This window comes from Poecilia mexicana, unplaced genomic scaffold (assembly GCF_051168715.1).
Source record: "Poecilia mexicana isolate PSO_F unplaced genomic scaffold, ASM5116871v1 scaffold_10, whole genome shotgun sequence".
In the NCBI taxonomy this organism is placed as follows: domain Eukaryota; kingdom Metazoa; phylum Chordata; class Actinopteri; order Cyprinodontiformes; family Poeciliidae; genus Poecilia; species Poecilia mexicana.
In genome coordinates this window covers 13,601,515-13,622,241 of record NW_028263379.1, presented here as the reverse complement: position 1 = coordinate 13,622,241, position 20,727 = coordinate 13,601,515, and the positions used below count along the sequence as shown (strand labels likewise).

Here is a 20,727-nt window from a genome sequence, read left to right as displayed (position 1 = left end):
GTCGTTGCTTTTTTAAGACTTTAAGTGGAATTAATTCATTCACCTGTGTTGTAGTGCTTAGTGCAGTAACCCAAGTCCTTTTCTTCTTTCAGCACAAACTGTGGGAGTGTAAGATCATCAGCCACTTGAACAGGGTTGTCAGACAGCCACTCAAAGATCAGGTCATTCATGGTGTAACCAACTGTGAAAGAGGAAGGACATAAAGCAGACACAGACGACATTCAGTCCAGAGAGAACTGTTTTTCTCTTTATGAGGAAATAAATATATCCATGTTTTTTAAGTAAGTGCACCTACTAAAATAGCATAGCTCACCATTATCCATCCTTCTTCTGACAGTACTGGTTATCTAACCGGACACAACTCAGCAAACAGAGAAGACAGACAAGAGAAGGGATGCTGTCTTGCAGACTGTGTTGCCCCATGATTTGTCATTATTACTGAATTTTCCAAGGTCTGGAGAGGCAACTGGAAACCCTCTGACATTGAAAATTTAAGGTCTCTCACCAGGTTTGACCTTTAAGTCTGGTACCAATGCTAAAAGAAGAGATGGCTGCAATAACTACCTCTTTATCTGCATTTCTGACAGTTTATATCTCTTTTAATTAGCTGCAGAAATCCTCCCCAACTACCATTAATGACCCTGTTGCTACATGGGCAGCATAGCTGCAGAGGTCCACTAATGAACCGTCATTTGATTCAGGGGTGTTGAGCACCATTGTTCTAAGACTACAAAATAGGTTAAAATGATCTACAAGAAGAACTGCACTGATTTACAAAGAAATGTACATCTAAGAGAACTAGTAGACTTAATATAAAAGTGGTTCCTATGAAATATTATTGAAATTGAGCTGTTAGCATGTCATGACCTTAATAAGACTGACACACAGTAACAAACTTCAGCCAGAAGCCTCTTCAGATTCCCTTTAAAACTAACTGCTAAGTAAATTAGTGCTTCAGAATTTATCTGGAAGCATTAATTTAGGAAAGGCTAAGTGTGTTAAACATTTTCAAACTTAGCTAAAGTGCTAAATAAAAAAATTAGCTAAGCTACTAGCACATTAAAAATCTTATTACTTCCAATAACAATAAACTTGTTGATAAATCACACTACTTCAAACCAAAATTTGCCAGAAGTATGAATACCATAAAATTATTAATTTTGAGGTTCTTATGCAGAACACTGGCAAAAAAAAAAAATCCTGCATTTTGCTAACAAACTGCAAAACGCAAGGCTATACGGTACTTGTTGATATGCATTTATTTAAGGTTTTATGTGTTTTCAGAACTGTGTAGTTTTTGTTGTAGCAAAAATACATGCAGCATGAAACACCGCAGACTTCCTTGAGCATCTGAACAATACTTACATCTACTGGGAACCTTCAGGGCCTGAGCTGCAAAGACATCAATTATTCAAGATGCTACACCCAACGCTGTACCTCACGTCTGAGAAACACTTCCACAAAAACACACTTATTTTGTTCTTGAGAAGAACTGTCATTCACACATCCTCCCACAACAACCGAGGAGAATGCCAATGCCTTCCTAAAACAATACAACGGTCTGCTTTGCTTCTGTCAATTATAACCGTAAGGTTTGGCAGACATGACCGAGTCACGTAGCAGACTAAGAAATTCCTGAGCCAGAATGTCTGGGATAGTGAAGCGCGGTCCATTCGTCGCATGTCATCCACTTTCGTATGTTTAAAAGCCATTTGTCAAGTGAAACGCTTCACAGCCACAGTCTCAGTCTCTCTTCCATCCTTTTCATCGATCGTTGAAGATAGAAAGTAGGCTTAAGGTTACTGAACACTAACAACTCAAGGCAGAAGAACATCTTATAAGATGCGTATTTGGAGCTTTGAAGTGCCAGAATAGGAAAAAAATCCGATGCTTGGAGCTTTTTATACATCTCTATAAGCCAGTGGCGTCAAAAAGCCAGGCAGAAGATTGGCCTTGGCTTCCTAAAATCTGGACAATTACACCTGTTTTTTCCCCTCTAACAGATGGTGTAGGCACATTTTCAGTAGTGACAGTAAAACCTATAATGTCCTCTCAATGTTAGGCTCCAGCCAAGGTGATTGCACCCATGGGTGGTATACTAGCACTTGTCAACACAAGGCCAAGTATTCTCACTGGGCCTTTAATCAAAAATGATTACCTCTCCTCTAATGGCAGCAGAAAGTGATACAGTAACTCAAACCAAAACACACTCACACACCTTTAAAGTCCACAATGCTCCCTTTAGTTTATACACTTGGAGAATAAAATATATAATAATATGTAATATAATATAATATAATTCTTTATTTCCATTTTCATCAATCTATTTAAATCTGTTTCAAGCGTAAAACATTCTTGCTCTAAAACTAAAACAACCACAAGGAGATATTGGTATATTCAGAACAATTCAGATTTAAGTTAATATCAGCTTTAATTACCATAAAAATCAAGAACTTGGAGTCATTAATATTGGGACTCAAATACCAGTTAATCAGTAAATTGTCACTACTGATTAACTAAAACCAAAGGGACAAAATTAAGATAAGCAACTAAAGTAAAACAATAACCGATTCTAATTTACAAAGCATTGATTAAAGAGAAACAACTGATCATTAGGAAAACAACACTAAATACTCACACTGTTGTAAATAAATACAAGTAAGTAAAAGTGCAACTATGAGCTTATCTGGATTTTATAGAATTTTACTTAAATATAAAAAGGCTAAGAAGTGAAACTCTCCTTCAAGAAGCTGATCGATCAATAGTTTCCCTCATTATGCTCAAATATTAACCTTGAAATAAAATAATGTTGTATAAATAGAGATCCAGCAGAAAAATTATGATTATTAAAGAACAAAAATTAAACATACTTTAAAAATACAATAATTTTTTTATCATGTCCTGCAATTGCTATACTAATGAAAATATACTTCTAAAATAGCAAGCTTCATTAAACTAATACTTTCAAACAAATAACACTGTAGTATACAAATTTTCTATAGTTGGTACATTATTATGGTAAAACACAAGAATAGATAAATTATACATCACAGTTTTTCAAAATTTTCCGAACTGTACAATCAAATGCTAATATTTGTAAAATATTTGAAACTGATAGATCAGCAGCTCTTGATTTTTAATAGAGGCATTAAAATATCTCAGTTTCCCAGAACTAGAACAGCACAACCTTTACAAAGTCAAGCTGAGAAATGGATGAAATGGGAGTCAGACCAGAAAATTAGAGGCGTCTTATAAAAGAGTTTAATTTGACCAAGTCATAATGACAGCTATACAGGGTAAAGTTCACATCTGTTGTGCTATTTTTGTTTCAAATTGTTTGTCCTTGTGTTAATTACAGAAATAAATCACGTTGCTTATTGGAGACTGTGGAGGACAGTTCCACAAACACCGAAACAAATTGTTGTTGGATCAGATAAAGATATAAGAAACACCACCAGCTCTCCTTATTTGTGGAACATCCTTCTGCAGAGATTACTTTATGACACAGGTTCTTTGTCCGTTTCACCCTTTGCTAAGCTTAAATTCCCTGTGATAAAGAACTAAATCACCTCTAGGCATTGCGGTGAGTCACATAATAATAAAAGGGACACTGAAATAAAGTTTTATTATTTATATCCTGGAAATTGGTTTCATAAGGGCAGATCTTATCTCTGCTAAAGGTAAGGAGACACTGAAAAGAGAGAATATCATTTATTCCATTTTATTCAGTCCGGTAACCTTATAAAATGTTTCAAACGTATAAATTATCCCAGCATTTAAGCATTCGAGTTGTGTGTAAAATAGTAAGAAAACGTCATTAATCATTCATTTTTCCCTTGTCTAACCATGTTTGTAACAGTTTCAGCTGTTTTAAACTTTTAATTATCAAAAACATAAATAACTTTAATATATTAGCTAATTTCCTGCTGCCATTTGCTAAGTTAACATGTATCTGTCTTATTTGAATGGTGCATTTTCTGATGTTTTCTATTTTGAAGAATGACTGAAAGAAATGGGTTTGCGTGTCCCGCCATATTTTTAATCCAGAACTCATCTTCAGTTTCTTTGATTTGAACTGTAAAGAGTTTCAGAACTGTAAGTGTGGAGATCAAAGTAGGAGACTAATGTATCTTTCTTTTGTAACATGTCTTTAATATATAATAATAATAATAATAATAATAACATTTATGCTCCTCAATCTCTTTCTTCGTCTTATGAGATTTTAAATGAGAAAAACCAGGCCTAATCACAGAGGATTTTAGTAACTACATACATTTAATTGAGTAACTTAAAGAAAGAACTTTCAATAATTTTTGTAGGACCTTACTTTTTATTTCTAACTGAATATATAACTTAATATAACTTTGAAGTAACACGACTCTTACATTTATAACAAGTTGACTGGTTCTTCTCACCCTTCATTGCATTGATGATTTGAGTTAATCTTTATAGTTAACTCAAGTTTTTTTTTACATGTTTTTTCCTTGTAAAAAACATATTACAAAGAAGGAAGGAAGGAAGAAAAGACAAAAGTAAGAAATTACAGAACAAAAGAAGAGAGGAAAGAAACAAAAAGGGAAGGACATAAGGAATTACAAAAGGAAGGAGGGATGCAAGATGGGAAGAAGAAAGAACAAAAGGTAAACGAAGAAAGTACACAAAGTAAAAAATTACAATGTAGAAAGAAAGTGCAACAGGAACAGAAGTACATCAGGAAAAAAGAATACAGAGAAGCTATGGAGGAAAGAAGGACACGAACGGAAAAAGAAAGGAAGGTGGCAGAGAAAGAAAAAATGATAGAGGAAGGAGGGAGAACAAACATTTAGACAATGGGATTAGTATTAAAGTCTGGAAACAAATATTTTTCCAGACTGCATGGGACTCATGTAGCTAAACACTCTGCTACTCTCCTTCTTTTGGACAGATTTGTTACATGTATCATTCTTTAAGAAACAGTGAACCCCTTTAGACATGGGGCTTCTTTCCAAGAATATGTGTAAATATTACCATGATCTTTTATTTTTGTAATCAAATTTATACTATTGTAACTTGTGAAACGAGGTACACTGGAATAAACTTAAAATGTCATACAGAGTTAGTATTCCTTGGATTACAGCCATGTAAAGCAAGGCAAAGGCTGGAACACCAAAGAGATAAAAAAAAGAGATGTAAGAGAATAAAGGAAGAGGAAGAAATGAAAACTCACAGCTTTCAAGCTGCATGGTGCAGGTCTGAATGTCCATTGGGAAATTCTTCAAGTCCATAGGGCAGGACAGGGTTAGAGTCAACCTGAGACAGAAACAGATTGGGAAAAAAGAACGGGAGCCATAGGGAATATCAGAAGGCCTTAAAGAGCTCAGGGAAATGTTTCCAGACATAAGGAGACATAGTAAGATTACAGATTGAAATAACAGTCAATTTTATAAGCACAAATGTACTTTGCTTACCACTTTACGGAATGCAAATGTCTATAAAGTCTTAATAAAGAAAGGGGACAAGAGGTAAACATCCCTCAATGACAGAAGATTGGAAAACATCTTGAGTTACCATTTGTTCAGTCATTGCACCACAAGTAAATGAGAAGTAATTGTTGTAGGCATCCTGACTTCATTTGTTGTGCAGTTGAAGCTTTGTGGCTTCGAGGATTCTCAGAGAGGAAAGACAGAGAAAGCTATTTAGGAGTCTGACTGAAGGAAAGCTGTGTAATTACCCGCTGTAATGCATTGCCCAGAGGCGAGACAAGAGCCTCCAGCAATAAACACACTCGCATCCATCTGATAATGTGCTATGATGATACAATATCATTTCCTACAGAAGAAGAACAAACTACAAATACCCTACTGATTGAATTCTCACACACGGCTTAAATAGTGTCATTTATTTCAGGTTGATTTGATTCATAATTACCAAACACAGCTAGGAAGCAAATCAGATACGTGACGGCTCAGTCGCTCAGTGGATTGGAGACGTTGATCTGAGTGATGCTGACACAAATGTTTCGTCTCTCTTCAGCCTTCGAATCAGTGCATTTGTGAATGTCGTTATTTCTAAACCCTGGATTATGCTTAAACCTGGTATGCCTAAATTGAGAATGGCTCATTTTGGTGATGTTAAGTGGTCTTTTATCCAGGAATAACCAGCTGCTTTAAACTGAAAGACTTATTTACAGTGGGGAAGATATTTTTTTGAGTTTCTCCCTTAAAAAAGAGTGAAAACCTTTGTGATTTTTGTCCACAAATGTGAGAAAATATCCAAATCAAATTGTTTGATTTTTAAATAATTAATTAGCAATTTATTGTACAAGATAAGTCTTTGATCACCTACCAACCAGCAAAAATCCTGGCTCTCACAGACCTGTTTGTTCATCTTTAAGAAGCTCTTCTATCCTCCACTAAGTACATGTATTAAGTGAAACTGTTTAAATTTGTTACCTGTGTAAAAAATCACCTGTCCACATACGTAATCAGACTCCAATCGCTCCAGTTGTCAAAGGACATCAGGGACAAAACTGTAGAGCTGAGCAAGGCTGGGATAAGCAAACAAGTTGGTGAGAGGGCAACAGCTGTTGGCGCTAGAAAATGGAAGAAACTCAAGATGACTCAATTCCTCTAGGATTATCGTATAGAAATAAAAAAAATAAAATAATATTCCTAAATATCAGACCAGTAGAGATCAGTTTTCTCTCTGGTAACTTTGGAATTACTTTTTGCACTTGGTAAAAGCAGGTCTAGAGTTTATACATTATTTAAAACTGTACTTCATTTAAAAAAAGACTTTATTGTTACATAACTCTACTTAAATTACCATTAATACTTTGTAGATGTGTTTTTATGTTTTCTACATGCTGCTCAGCCAGTCAAATCTCTTGACAAATCTGGCTGGGACTGACTGTGGAAGAAACTGTTTAAGCCACTCCCATTTAGAAGGGGCTAAAGGTTACCATAGCAACACACTACACTGTCATGGCAACACATGTCCAGGCCCTTCTGAAGTTTGCCAGTGACTACCTGTATGATCCAGAGGAGGCATTAAAGCAGGTCATGTCAGATGAGACCGGAACTGAACTTTTGGTACAAACTCTCCATGTTTGAAGTGAGGAAGAAGAATGACTACAATCCCAAACCGTAAAACATTGGGGTAAGCATTATAGCGCTTTTCTCCATATTGAAGAGAGAATACATGGAGCCATGGTATTGGGAGATTTCTTTCTTCCGCCAGTAAGTGAACTGAATATGGGTCAATGTTGGGTCTTCCAGCAGGACAATGAGGCAAAACAAACACCCCGGGCATCTAAGGAGTGACTCCATAAGAAGCATTTGAAGGTCCTGATGTAGCCAAGCCAGTTTGGAGGAAGCTGAAACTCTGTTTCCTAGCAACAGCCCTGAAACCTGAAAAATCTGGAGAGGTCTAAAATGCCTGATGCAGTGTGTGAAAACCTGGTCAAGGACTATAGGAAGTGTCTGGTCTCCTTGATTGTGAACAAGTTTCTCTGACAACCATGAAGTTTTATTGTTTTTTGCCCAATGGTAATAGTATTCTCAGCTAACTTCACCTACTTTTCATTTGCAGTACTGCCACAATGTTTGTAGGTGAAAAATTAGAAGAATAGTGGTAAAATTCGCAATGCATAAAGATATTTAATGTATACTTCACATTCCGTCTTGTACTTCAATGTGTGGCTTAGCCCCTTGGAAATTGTTATATTTAGCCAATAATCTTTACCTTTTGAAAACAAGGAAGCCATAATGTTTTAAATCTGAAATGTGATGCTGGTGACTTGTCAGGAGTGTGCGTTGCTTTTTTGCCCAGTAAGAACCAGAACAATATCCATCTGCCACTCAACATTAAACAGAACAAAATGGTTACGGAAAATAGATAAAAAGATTTAACTGTGACATCCATGTCATGACTAGAAATAAGATCCTCTTCTCTGGTGCTACGCTTAAATCGGTAAGATTTCCTCTCCCCAGTGCAGAGTGTCATTTAAAAACTTCCATCAAAGCCTGTCACATGCTTTCTGTTTGGCATTTTCATTAAATCTTTTTCACCATGCTCCCTCCATCCCTTTTGATGAGTGGACAGATGCAGAGGGTGCTTGTCTTTGGAAATTTGGCAATCCACAGAAGTCGAGATGTTCTGCATGATGGGATTTCTTTGCTGTCTGCCTGCTTTGGACCGCACTGAGTGGCATTTTTGATGTGAACAGTTTCTCACGCGACACTGAGTGGGACCGCAATCAACTCAGTTGATTTTGGTTACTTAGTAAATTTTCGTGAAGGGAAAGGATACGACTACGGTAGTCCAACTGGAATGCGAAATCAAAAAAGGACTAATAAAGAACCTACATTAGATTTTTAGACAACTAAAAGTTAATTTGGTCTCTAATTACAAATCCACATCCAGTGGTTTAGTTTTGCTGTCTATGATTCGACTTCACTCACCTGATGCTGTAAAGAACGCTGCCATCTTGGAAAATCCGCAGCAGCTTGTTATCCGTCGTGACCTCGTGGAAATTGGCTCCCTTCTCATTTGCGAAGAACAGATCAGGTTTCCAGATCGAGTCCAGCATGGAAGGATCCAGGTCCAGGGAGTTGTCTGGGTATTCGCTGTACGCCAGCCGAGGGTCGTTCCAATTTTGCCGTAGAAACACGTTGAGTCTGTAGTCCTGTGGAAGAACTCGCCGTAGTTTATGGAAAACATACGACAAGCAGAGATGGATTTTTCTGCTAATTTTAAAGATGCGAGGATGACAAATACTATATTAATTGCTATAAGGATATTAGACATAATTATTGGTTAAAATTATTTTAAAAATGTAAAATATGTCTGGCAAAAACTTGAAATAATTTAAAACACTATTTTACAAATAATATTGTATAAACACTGAACCCAATGAACAAATTGCAGCAGTTGTAAACGTCACTTGTATCAAAGGGTTTCTGACTTTCATTTAATTCTACGATGCAGGAACATTATAAACTGAACAGGTATCATGTGAAAATGTGGCAGAGCTAAATGAAAAACATATCAATTTATAAGATATTCCCCTTTTTAATCCAAAACAAATCAGGTCGCTAGACAGTCTAGTCCAAAATTGTTCATACTCCTGGGAGATTTAGAATGGGCAGTAATATCAATAATTTGGAGCCCCTGTAGTATTAGGGAATATTGTTTTGTTTCGTTCATACGGCCCATCCTGTTTAAACCCCACAGCCAAATGGTAACGCTGCAGACGGCCATTGTCTTTGATTCCTCAGGTGGTCAGCCTAATCTCTTTGATGTTGGAAAATCAATAGACTGTGACTCTCCAAGGTGAATTATCTGACATACAGCTGTTTGAGATTTGCTACTAGATTGTAAACCAATCTTCCATTTGAGAAATGTTTGTCATTATTTATATATGCAGTAATTCCTGTAAATGGATGTGAAGTTTTGCATTTTTCAGACACTCTCATGTGTGATTTTTCTCCTCTGCAGAGATCTTTTACAAAATAGTGAAGGGCTGTAAAGCAGCTAATGTTGGATTAGCAATCTGGATTTGGAACCAGAGGTTATGGGTAATTCGCTTGGATTAGACAGGGAAGAACTTATTTATTATCTGAGAGGCTTCTGCAGTATGACTTGAATTTGACAGAAAATCTGTGAAAGGAGCTAAAAAACAAAATGTGGGTGATTGCCAGTAGGTCTTCCAACCTCAAATAGGAGCCATTCATCAAAGAGAAATGGTCAAAATATATGCAAAAAGCAGATCAGCAATTACAAGAGGGGTTGCAATAGTTATTTTTTCTATTGATAACTGAGGAGGGTCTAAATTAATAAGACAGAAGGAATATTTTCAAAGTATTGTACGTGTTGCAGTACGTAATATTAAGAACACTGCATCCATGGCTCATTAGAATATTAAAATATAAAGAACTGTTCAAAAGTTTTGATAAATCCTCTATTTTATACGGTATATTCTAATATTTCAAACCAGTCTTCATTGTTATTTCTTTAAGCTTTCTGCAGGTTTTTACTGACTTTGTTTCAGCAGCACATTGTAATCAGGAGTGCTGTCGTCCTGGTTGTAACCGGGGAGGACTGCTCCTCTGGAGCTCCCTCAGATCCCCTTAAACAGTTCACGACTGTATTGCGCTGACCCAGCAGCAATAACACTATCAATGCAGACCTCTTCACTCCCCTCTCTCTTTCGTTTCAGTTTTTCAATTTTTCATTTTAATTGCTGAGTGGACAGTTCATTATCAGCATGTCAGTGACCCGTTGGTCTCTGAAGGTTGCGCTGCTGTGCTCCAGGAAACAGAAATGAGAGGCTTCTGCAGTATGGGGATTAATAACGAAGATGATCGAGGAAGAGAAAAGAACTGGTTCATCTCCCGCTCTATCATCTCCCTCATCAAGGGAGATGATAGAGCGATGGTTAATACCGATATGTTACCACAAGTGATATATAGGAATGTATTTCAACAAAGTTTTATTCTTAGAAGGTAAAAGTTGATGACTTACCATGGTAGTTTCTGTAATAGACCCAAAGCTGTTGATGAAAATATTGCAGGTGACATTCACAGGAGGGCCTGGGGGAAGAAACAACAGACTGAATGTACACATCGCTCCCTTAAGTCGGGATTTATGAGATTAAACTGGTGCCCACGTTAAAGCTACCCATTATACTGTACCTCTCCTGAGGCTTCTGAAAAATGTCAGCAGTTTCTTCATTACTTTTCATCTTCTTGTATTGATTGCAGCTGAGAATGTTACAGGAAATTTACCTTTGATTTGGAGGAAACTGGAACTTTATTTCTGACCTCTATGTCCGAGTGCAAAAATAAGCAGAGTGTTGAATTAGAAATCCACAAATAGAAATGTTGGGACCGTTAAAACAACTAAAGTGCTAATCAATCGGCCGGTGACTGAAGTTGCTAAACTTTGACTCTGACTGGTCATCAGCAGGTAAGATAATAAAAAATCAGATTTTTTCCTGTTTTTGAAACCCATCAAAGGGTGCGTTCACACTGCAGCCTGAAGTGACCCAATTCCGATTTTTTGGCAATTTTGATTTTTTTGCTGGGCCGTTCACACTGCCAGTAAATCCGACCTGTATACGTTCTGCAATGTGAACGGGCAAACGACCTGAAAGTGTCCTGCATGCGCACTAGAGGGCGCAATAGCATCAGCGTTCTCAGTGTTCTGCCAACCGCCATAAAAAGAAGAAGTGCTCAGTGTTTGCGGAAGTAAACATGGAGGCTAACGGTGGAGCTTAGCTTACATATTTGAAGTTGTTGCCCGGCCAGAGAAACATATTAACTTAATCCTCATATTGTCCGTCATGGTTGTTGTTTTTCTTCTCGCTTGCGCTCATCAGGACGCAGAATAGTGAGATTTGTTGAGAATCAGTGACGTTCAGTTCGAATGAATGCGACCTGGACATTTGAATTGGATACGTAGCAGATATGGGTCGCATTCGAAAAAGAATCCAACCTGTGCTGTTCATGAAAAGATTGGATACAGGTCGCATTACATCAAAAAAATCGGAATTGGGTCACTTCAGGCTGCAGTGTGAACGCACCCAAAACTGACTTTTACCGTATTTCCTGGACTATAGAGCGCACCTCACTATAAGCCTATGGAAGCCGCACCCACAAAGTAAAAAAAACAACTGGAAACATACATATATAAGCCACTGGTAACTCCACCGCTCTCGGTTTTCCACAAGGACGCTCCAAAGCCGAACTATGGATTCGCTCACGCCGAGCTTACATGCAGCGGCTATCGATCGATGTGTACTGTCAGATCAATAGCCCTCAACTTAAAAGCGGCATCATATGAACTTCTTCGTGTTGTTTCCATGATGAGGTGGGGGTATGAGTTTAAAAACATTTCTCAGTCGTGCCTGCTGCTAGCATGTGCGTGTTCTACATGAAAATCAGCACATTCTTCTCTGATTTTAAATTTTGACTACCAATGATTCATTTCCTGCTAAAGAGCCCCCTGGCGGTTGATGGAAAAACCACAGAAAAGTCGCACCAGGCTATAAACCGGATGGTTCAAAGAGTGGGGAAAAAGTAGCGGCTTATAATCCGAAAAATATGGTACCTCTTTTTTTCAGCGTTTAAATACATCCACAAACCACATTTTCTGTGATAGGAGTTTAGGGACTTCTTTGATGGATAAATAGCAATGCTTTCTGGTGAATTCAAAACTCTTGCCTTTATGAAAAAAAAACTGTACTAAATTGATATATGGTCAATGTTTGTCACCTTAAATTTTTCAATTTAAATAAACTTCACACACTTGAGATGGAGAATAGTGCTTCAAATGAAAATCAGAAACACAAATAATTTTGTCAGATTGGTGCATTTCTACTTAAAACAATGAGCTTGTATGGAGACAGATATATAGTTACCTTTCAAAATAGATATTGGTACCTAAAAATGAGCAAATTAATTTTACTCTATGGACAAAAAAAAAAAAAAAAGCAAGCCTAATGGGAGTAGCATAGAGACAGACTGGATTAAAGCCAAATAGCTTTCAGAACATTGACAGAAAGTTGCTCCAAAACTGCATCGTCATATTTATGATCACTGTTGATGGAAAATATTGTGAAAAAAAAGATGTGCTTTCAATGCAGAGTGTTTGCAGATGTTTATCTTGTTTTCATGTGTCTCTTTTTGGATTTTATGGATGACTGCTGTGATAATATGCCGGGTCATACGCCGCACCTTTGAAGTTGGGCCTGATGCGTGCATCGTATCCCGACGTTCTCCCCATGAGCTTGTCCAGGAAGTCAGAAGGTGAAAGCTGTGGTCCGGCCCGGCTGGGGGCCTTTGTCTCCTCCTTACAGGAGCTCAATCTGAAAGACAAAAAGACAAGGAACAAGCAAAGAGTGAGTTATTTAAAATTTTTACAGAGTAAGTGTTTTAAGTGTGTTGTAAAAGTATTTACACTCTTTTAACTTTTTTTTTTGTCAGGGTTCTGGCACAAGCTTCTAAACTTTGACTAGGTCACTATGTTGTCACTGTCAGGCAAAAGCCTATTTTTGGTCATTTTCTTTATTTTTTTCTGATGTGTTTTTACTTTCACATTTGTCTGTGGTTTTACTTTGATTTTGATCAAATGACATGAGTTTTCATTGAAGACATATTTTTATATTTTTTTTACTGTAAAGTCACTTTTTTTAGGTATAAAATTTCTGTTTGACAGCGATTTTTACTGAATAAGCAGAACCTCAAAAAGTGCTTTTTGCATCCCACACCGGACTCTGTTTAGTTCAAAAATAGCTCCGCCATCTTTGTTTCTGTATCAAGGCTCTGCTTAAGGATGCAGCAGCGCCCTCTTCTGGATGGAAGCCATCCTACAACAATTTATAAGCGGAGGTTATTAGTTAATCGATTGGAACTCATTTTAATGTAATTAACCATTAATCGACAATTAATCAAAAGTCAATTAATAGTTTCCACCCCTGGTTCTGATGTAGCATTAAGTGGAGAGAAAATATGAGAATCCAACAAAATGACAATCAGCAAATCTGCTAATAAAATAGTCCAGCTGCAGAGAATTGAGGATGAAAATTAGATCAAATAAGTTGGTAAAGAACAATTTAACTCTGTTGCATGATGTCTGTGTCTCATTGCACTTGTTAGGCTACAAATACAGAGAAGGAACAGAGAAGCTGAGGTAAACGTGTCCCTTTCCTGTGATTCCCTCTGCTGCTGCCTTAGCAGGGGTAAGTCTGACAGAATGATGGCTCAATTGTAATGCTATGAACGTCACACAGGGGAGAGGAACGAGTTGATTGGAGCTCCAGAGAGGCTTAGACAACCACTGACAGGAATTACCAACATGCAGGAGTCAAAATGAGAAGAGGAAGGAAGTGGAAACATTTTTTTAAAAGGTAAAGATAAAGAACGAAATCCTGGATCATAATGGATTAGATTTCAGTTTGGCCCCTGCTATAGCTCAGCATGTTGCACCGCGTGATTTTGATACAACTGTAAATAGTGCACGATCCGTCTTGATCTGAAGCTCCGTAGTGGAGATGGCAGGTTCAATCCCAAGGCAGCTTTGCTGATGTACTGTATTCCTGGGAGTGTGTGTGTGTGGAGCCAGTTTCTGATCCATCAATCTTAGGACCTCTTAGCTCTATCTACAGTCACATGAACTGCACAGTCAGGGAGTACAGGCTGGAGGTCTTTGTGGAGAATATATCAGGTCACAAAGACGCTGGATTGACATCATGATATATTTGTGCCTTGTAGTTTAGGCTGCAAATAGAAATTCAAACTCAAGACGTGTCTCATTACCTCAACATTCCTAAGAGGCTTGTTTATATAGCTGCACACATTATTGGTGAGGATTTACTGTCACTATGCAGGAAATACAAAAAATGCCAATTCCACCGCAAGTGAAGCTCCCAGTACTTTAATTTGAAAAAAACAAAAACAAAAAAAAAAAAGACAATGCAGATATTTGTGTGTAAATAGCAAACAGTTTTACAACAAAAACACTGCAATTAACAGTCAAAGAACAAGTCTTAGACGTTGCAGACAGCAAAACAACTCATTATCCCCCCATTTTCTTTAAATTGGGATAATTATACAAGCTCAATTTCAAGAACACTAGAGATGTTTTCAGATGTACTGGGAAAAAAAGCAGCATTCAATATATTTTTAATTTCTTTCAGATAGGTTTTTGTTGTTTTCTAACAAACCAACTTTACAGCCTCTTGCCAAAATGTTAATATCCCTGAAACTCTTTCACATTTCCCCACATTACAACCACAAACTTCAGTTAATTTTATTGATATTTTATGCTATACAAGAAAAAAGTGCAATAATTTCTTTCTTTGTCATAATGAAAGTTGCTAAGAATCCAAATACAGTGAAAATGAATTCGGGAGGATGGTGACTCAGAACAGAACAAGGAAATTGGCGTGGTGTGTTGCCAACTATGATCAGGGCATCTTGATTTCCTGTTTGAGGCTCTTTGATAGAGGTTAGATGGGTACAAAACTAAAGGTAGTCCTAGAGATTCTCCCACTTGAGTTGTGGATCTCTGCAGCTCCTCCAGAGTTACCAGAGGCCTCTTATTTGTTACTTTGATTAATGCTTTCTCTGCCCTCGCTGCCAGTTTAGCTGGAGACTTCAGTCTTTGTAGGTTTGCATTCAGATTATACTCTTTCCATTTTTAAACAATGTATTGATTGCTTTCTGAGATGAATAAAGCTTGGAAAATTGAGCAAACCAGACAAAACTTCTCAGCTTTTAGTGAACATTTTTGAATACTCAGTTTTTCTGACGTTTTATGGTTAAATGCTCTCCTTTGTTGTTCTGTTGCATAAAAGGCAATAAAATTCACTGAATTTGTAATTAGTGAAATGTGAAATTGTTTAAAGAGTTTTAAGCTATTTGCAAGGTGCTGTAAATTAATATTACAAACTTCATCACTAGCCCATATTTCAATTCCAATAACCCGCTTATCGATTGTACAGCAGCACGATTTCAGGCATCCAGCTGCCATCTTCTTCTCCTTTCAAACAGCCTGAAATTTCCAAAAAGGACATACCAGATTTCCACACAGGTCATTCAAGCACACCCTCGGCAAGAGCTTCAATTCTGGATACACTTTATCATCTCTGACACAGGACCAGATAGTATTTTACAAGCTGAGACATGGAGAGAGCAGATCATTCATTTTATATTCAGGTTTATTCTATTTCTCTATCTGAAGTAATACCACGACTGCAGAGATCCATTGAGTTTTGATCGTAATTCTTCATCCTTGAAAAAAAGTTGCAAATGTTGCAGTTGGACAACGTTCAGTGATATCTGATGTGAATTCATGAAAATTGCAAATTCATGAAAATTGCATCAGTACTGATGATATTTTGTCTCTGCTGTCTTTTTTGTTACACTAATCAGCTCTTTTGTTCTGTTTGTAGACTCAGTGTTGTGTTTTGTACCTATGGGAACCTAATGCTGGTCATGGCTCATTATTTTACCTTCTTTCTGACATGAGGAGGCAATTTATCACATTTGACATCTAGTTACTACCTTTCGTAAATGAAGTTTTCTGTTGACCAGTCATTTTGCATTCTTTATCCAGTCATGTTTTACAAATCCACAGTTGGTTACAAAACACTTTCCAGTCTCTTTCACCAGTCTTTATTGTCAGTATTTAGCACATGTACCAAGTGATTAAAGTACATTTCTTGATCTTTGAGGAAAAACTGCTTCAGTTTTGTGCATGGAAAACATCCACAAACAAATTTAAAAAGGCTCATGTTAAAGAAAATACAATTTTTCAGTTTTAGGGTTTTACTAAACATGATAAAAAATGTTCTGTCCCCTTCATTCACGGTAAAATGATGAACATCTAATAGTTTGGAATAGTTTGATTATCTGAAACATGATGTTTTTTAGTCTTTTTGTGTTAACACACCTGTGTATATATCACAGCAACAAAATGATTTTATGGAGCTGCTCACATTAATCACCATCAATTAATCAATGCATTTTATCAACAGGAGCTGCCTACTACTTTTTTATTATCCCCTGATGCAAAATCCCTTTAACTGAAAGGTGTCTTATTGTATACTATTAAGTTATGTCTGTAAATTCAAACACTAAAAGAAATTGTAAATATCAGACTATCTGCTACTAACTTTAATCTGCTACGTGTCTAATTTGTAGTTAAACTGATGATACTGAATGCACAGCCTTTTATTTATGCTTTTATTTCTCACACATGCTCTAGTACAAACAAAGTTGCACAGGGAGACAGAGTGATATGGAAATGTTCAGTGGCAGTTTGCCATTTATTAAACTCTTCTGGACTGAAAAATAGTGAATCTTAAAGCATTTTGTTGGCTCTCCACTTCTCTAAAAAATCCCTTCTGATCTTTTGTTAATGGAGAGACTGCCAGCCTGTATTAACAAGTTAGAAATGTGTGAGCTGCAGTGTAAAAGCAGACTTATGTGAACATCAGCTTGAAACGTGACTGTCAAATAGCAGAGAAAATGTGTTGCAAAATGTAACAGAATTCGGTGACCATGGACGTCATAATGGATTTGTAAAAATGTCACTCTGGGCTCCATGGTGGAGGCGTGGGTGGCACAAGAAAGTTTGGCTTGGAAACCTGGCCTGTTTCTTTCTGCATGGAGTTTGCTTGTTGAACGTATGAGTTGTCTCCATGTACTCCAGCAGACCAAAAACACAACCCCACATACACCTTAAATATCAGTGTGCATGTGCCTGGTTGTTTGTCCTGTTTCTCTTTGTGTTGTTCTGTGATGGACTGACCAGTTAGTGCAGGAGATAGGCAAGACTACAGTGAATGATTTCTACCTTTAAGAAGCAATAAAGACTATTTTTTTTTTTCAAAACTATTCAGAGATTAATGATGCTAAACTCTTCCCTGTTGAGTTCAACAGCTGAACTTCTCACCCCCAGCAGGAATAAGATTTCCTTTTTTCTTTGCTTTCTCACTACGACCGCTTCAACTCTCCAAACAGCATCTTGCATTTCTAATATAACTGCTTTAATGTTGGTTACATGGTAAGAATATCTTCTGTCTACTCTTTCTTCTCTGTAGCAAAACTCTCCAGTTCATTCCAAGACATGTTATGGTCCCTACAACAGATTCTAGGTGGGCTCTGGAGTTTCCTCATAGTGGTACATGCCTGGAAAATCTCTGAAGAGAAGCGGCCCAATCCAACCAACAGTGGTCGTAGCGCAAATTTACTCTGAATCAAATCCCTCACTGTCACTCTACGGCTGAATGTAGCATCTAATATCCAGGATCTCATTCTTTCAGTCAAGATAAATATCTCATGACCACAGAAAAGGGTATAAATGTAGTTGAACTGGTAAGTGGAGAGCTTGGCTTCTTCACCTCATTGTACTGGAGTAGCACAATCTAGAGGCCTATCAACCATGACTGCCTAATAATGTCCTGTCGTCTCTGCTAGTGAGCTTTCAGCTACCTTAGATACTTGCCTTCTGCTGAGTCGTCAGACCCTTAAAGTTCACCTTTTTACCTCTTGACTATATCGTCAGTCTGTGTCAGAAGCCATCCTAAGCCCCCCAAAAAGTATACACAACCTGGGGTGGTTTCTGCCTTCCCTCTCCGAGTTGTTGACAATTTTTTTCTAAACTTCCTTGAACAAACTAGGTAGTTTAGGAGAACTTCCTGGAAGGATGTTGCCTTCCTTTTAGCCAAAAGCAGATGTCTCTGCTGCTTAAGGAATCATCAGGAACAACCAAGCCTTAAAAACGTCTTTAACTCGATTGCTGCTTCATTAACAGCTGGAGTGGCAGATACCAATGGACTTTAGGCCTCAGCTCCTTTATACAAAGCAGCCACCAGATCCAACTCAGTAGCAGATTATATTCAGTGGATAAGGTGACCTGATATAAGGTACACTTATGAAACGCAGTGATTCCCAATGTTTAGCTACAAAGTTACCTGCAATAGGATTGTAAATGCACTCCATAAGTACGTTTATTGGTCCTTTGTTTGAAGGATTCATTTAGTAAGATGTTCTCTGCTAACATTTAATTAGCCTGACCTTTTGCTTCCCCTGCATTCCTTTTTATTCGAGTGTCGACACCCGACTGCCGGCTAGAATGTGCAACTAATTTCTTTCCATCCATTTTATGGCAAGTTTAAAACTGTCACAGCCTCGTTAGCGAGCGAATTTACCGGGTTACAAAAGCAAAGCTGGATCAAAGGTGAAATACAACTGCATACGGATGCAAGAAAATTTCTACTTTCAACACAGTACCATGGTTGACTGTTTCAATATGAGCCTGGAAAAATATTTTGTTCTTTAAAAACACCATGGTTAGAGGGCTCAAACTTTTTTCGTTGAGGGGAAACTTGACTCTTTTCTTCTTGAAGACTTAAAATTACGCTTTGTGACTAATGTGATGCCTACACACACACATACACACACACCTTCAGAGACCCTCTGCCCCACAATGCAATTAAATTACATTTAAATAATACAGTTTAGAGGTGCTCAAACCTTTATGATTTTATACAGTACTAAAGTTGTGAAAATTTGTACTTTTAAACAGAATCAGACGCAATACGACATCTGCTTCATGCCATATTTACTATTTATAGACTCAATCACACACAAATTAAAAGAAAACAATGAAAACTTATTTTGTAATACTTATAGTGGTAATCAAGCATGGACTGAATAGAGTAAAAAGGATTAGAGAGGTGAAATCAAACACTTGGTTTTATCTGTAAGTTTATGTATGTCTGTTTAGCCATACTTTGAGTGAAAAAAGAAAACCAATAAATTACTAGATCAGTAATTTGGAATTTTGTTTAAACTTATTAGCTTTTGATTAAAATGCAATTAATTAATTACAGTTCCTGGAATTAATTGATTAAAGCTCCAAATCAAGTCCCACCACTATTTTTTTGGACAGACACAGGCCTTTCTTTTAACATATCTTGCCAAGCTGTGATTCATGGTTTTAAAATGATGTCATTTTTGTCTTTAATGACCTGTGTAACCCTTGTCTTCACACTTCTCTATGCGGTGCCCTACGGCTGCTGATCGCCTCTTTTGATCAATGGGCTGGTAGGTGAATGAGATTCGGAGCACACTGCAATTTAACCTTACGCATTCATTTTCAATGACATGACCACTGCTACTGTGACACCCTATACTAACTTAATGCAGACAGGCATCTGACTTAATCTGAGTTTTCATATGTGAAGCACATGAGGGTAAACGTAGCAAAGAAGATACTATGACAACAGAAACAAATCGGAACAGATTTAGAATCAGCTTACTGATAAAACAAGAACTAATGTAATCTCTTCATGGCTGCAAAAGCCAAAATTCAATCAAATTAAGGTGAAATGCAAAACTATGACGACAAACCTTTCATACTCATGCAAGGTGGTTTATATGAAACCAGGTTCGATTCACAATGTCATACGTAAATCCGAGGTATGCAGCAGTGCAAAAAAATCATTACATACACCAGAGGTTCCCAAACTGTGGGGCGCACCCCCTGGGGGGGGTCATTGCAGGGGGGGGCGCGGGAAGCCGTCTGGATGAAAAAAGAAAACAAAACATGAACACTGTCTGCGCTGGGTTTTTAATGGCCAGCTCTCTGTTATTCCTATGTCAATTTGATACAGTAGAGGCTTCCACACTTCCCATATTTGTGTCCTCTGTCACTTTTATCAGCAGTTAAAACTGTTTAATCCGTTGTTAACATGTTGTAACCTGTTTTTCCGAGCCGCCTTTAAACGCAACATGAGCGCTACGACGCTCGCGCTGGGTTTACACCTGTGAAGGAGACCTGCTGCTGCTGTGCGGAGCTACGTAGGTTTGTGTTAGAATCACGGCAGCAAACCAGCAAAACGCCAAGAACTTTTCACAGTTTTTCCCTCCAAACTAACCGACTGAGTTGAGTAAAGCTGTTGGATGCAGGTAATGTTAGCTAAAAGATGACTAGCTAATATCAATGCAGCACCTTAAGCTTAACAAGTACAATTTGTAATCCATAGGGGGGGGCGCAGAAAATGTTTGGAAACCATTGGGGGGGCGCAGAAGAAAAAGTTTGGGAACCACTGACATACACCATGTGTAAAATCATAATTTTTAAGTAAAATACCATTTTAAATACATGGCTCAGTAACACTATAACCTATGATAGTGTTTTGGTCCCTGTTTTCTGCCAGCGGCCTGCTGGCCTGTT

The 20,727-nt window shown here is 37.6% G+C and overlaps 1 protein-coding gene across 1 annotated transcript in view; it reads right to left on the bottom strand.

The window, feature by feature from the left end:
* The window catches only part of glra4a (glycine receptor, alpha 4a), a 53,013-nt gene that overhangs the window by 8,785 nt on the left and 23,501 nt on the right, over nt 1-20,727 (bottom strand). Inside the window, exons 2-6 of the mRNA XM_014990794.2 lie at nt 12,717-12,847; nt 10,504-10,571; nt 8,442-8,665; nt 5,207-5,289; nt 44-181 (exon numbers count right to left, since the gene is read on the bottom strand). Coding sequence (XP_014846280.2) covers nt 44-181; nt 5,207-5,289; nt 8,442-8,665; nt 10,504-10,571; nt 12,717-12,847 — 644 coding nt within the window. The remainder of the gene's footprint in view (nt 1-43; nt 182-5,206; nt 5,290-8,441; nt 8,666-10,503; nt 10,572-12,716; nt 12,848-20,727) is intronic.